Genomic DNA, 1,525 nt, shown 5'->3' on the forward strand with positions numbered 1-1,525 from the left:
GGTTTCTGAGGGGAATTTGGGGTCCCTGAGGTGAATTCGGGGTCCCTCACGGAGAATTTGAGGTTTCTGAGGGGAATTTGGGGTCCCTGAGGTGAATTCGGGGTCCCTCACGGAGAATTTGAGGTTTCTGAGGGGAATTTGGGGTCCCTAAGGTGAATTCGGGGTCCCTCATGGAGGATTTGAGGTTTCTGAGGGGAATTTGGGGTCCCTAAGGTGAATTCGGGGTCCCTCATGGAGGATTTGAGGTTTCTGAGGGGAATTTGGGGTCCCTGAGGTGAATTTGGGGTCCCTCATGGAGAATTTTTTGTTTCTGAGGGGAATTTGGGGTCCCTGAGGTGAATTTGGGGTCCCTCATGGAGGATTTGAGGTTTCTGAGGGGAATTTGGGGTCCCTGAGGTGAATTCGGGGTCCCTCATGGAGAATTTGAGGTTTCTGAGGGGAATTTGGGGTCTCTGAGGTGAATTTGAGGTCCCTCATGGAGACTTTGGGGTTTCTGAGGGGAATTGGGGGTCCCTCACAGAGAATTTGAGGTTTCTGAGGGGAATTTGGGGTCCCTCACGGAGAATTTGGGGTCCCTCATGGAGAATTTGGGGTTTCTGAGGGGAATTTTGTCTTCTTGATGGGTTTTTGGGGTCCCTGATGTGAATTCGGGGTCTCTCAGGGGAAATTTGATGTTTCTGAGGGGAATTTTGTGTTCTTGACGGGTTTTTGGGGTCCCCGAGCTGGAATTCGGGATCCTTGACCCCAAATTTGGGATCCCTGACCCCGGATCCCGTGTCCCCCCCAGGCGGTTCCCAGACCCCGCTGCATTTCCAGCACGACCCCGAGCGCTCGGTGCTGACCCTGCGGCGCCCGGGGGTCCCCATCGGGGCTGACTGGAGCATCTCCCTGCGATAATGGACGGGGGGGGCCCCCGGACCCCCCCCCAAATCCCCCCGAAAATTTTTTGTTTCTGAGGGGAATTTGGGGTCCCTGAGGTGAATTCGGGGTCCCTCATGGAGAATTTGAGGTTTCTGAGGGGAATTTGGGGTCTCTGAGGTGAATTTGAGGTCCCTCATGGAGACTTTGGGGTTTCTGAGGGGAATTGGGGGTCCCTCACAGAGAATTTGAGGTTTCTGAGGGGAATTTGGGGTCCCTCACGGAGAATTTGGGGTCCCTCATGGAGAATTTGGGGTTTCTGAGGGGAATTTTGTCTTCTTGATGGGTTTTTGGGGTCCCTGATGTGAATTCGGGGTCTCTCAGGGGAAATTTGATGTTTCTGAGGGGAATTTTGTGTTCTTGACGGGTTTTTGGGGTCCCCGAGCTGGAATTCGGGATCCTTGACCCCAAATTTGGGATCCCTGACCCCGGATCCCGTGTCCCCCCCAGGCGGTTCCCAGACCCCGCTGCATTTCCAGCACGACCCCGAGCGCTCGGTGCTGACCCTGCGGCGCCCGGGGGTCCCCATCGGGGCTGACTGGAGCATCTCCCTGCGATAATGGACGGGGGGGGCCCCCGGACCCCCCCCCAAATCCCCCCGAACCCC

The 1,525-nt window shown here is 56.1% G+C and overlaps 1 protein-coding gene across 1 annotated transcript in view; it reads left to right on the forward strand.

Annotated features, from left to right (window-relative positions):
• The first annotated feature begins 896 nt into the window (after positions 1–896).
• The window catches only part of LOC121339074 (galactosylgalactosylxylosylprotein 3-beta-glucuronosyltransferase 3-like), a 2,929-nt gene continuing 2,300 nt past the window's right edge, over positions 897–1,525 (forward strand). Inside the window, exons 1-2 of the mRNA XM_041410548.1 lie at positions 897–909; positions 1,369–1,439. Coding sequence (XP_041266482.1) covers positions 897–909; positions 1,369–1,439 — 84 coding nt within the window. The remainder of the gene's footprint in view (positions 910–1,368; positions 1,440–1,525) is intronic.

The sequence above is a fragment of the Onychostruthus taczanowskii genome, unplaced genomic scaffold (assembly GCF_017590055.1).
Source record: "Onychostruthus taczanowskii isolate IOZ18803 unplaced genomic scaffold, ASM1759005v1 scaffold327, whole genome shotgun sequence".
NCBI classification, from domain to species: domain Eukaryota; kingdom Metazoa; phylum Chordata; class Aves; order Passeriformes; family Passeridae; genus Onychostruthus; species Onychostruthus taczanowskii.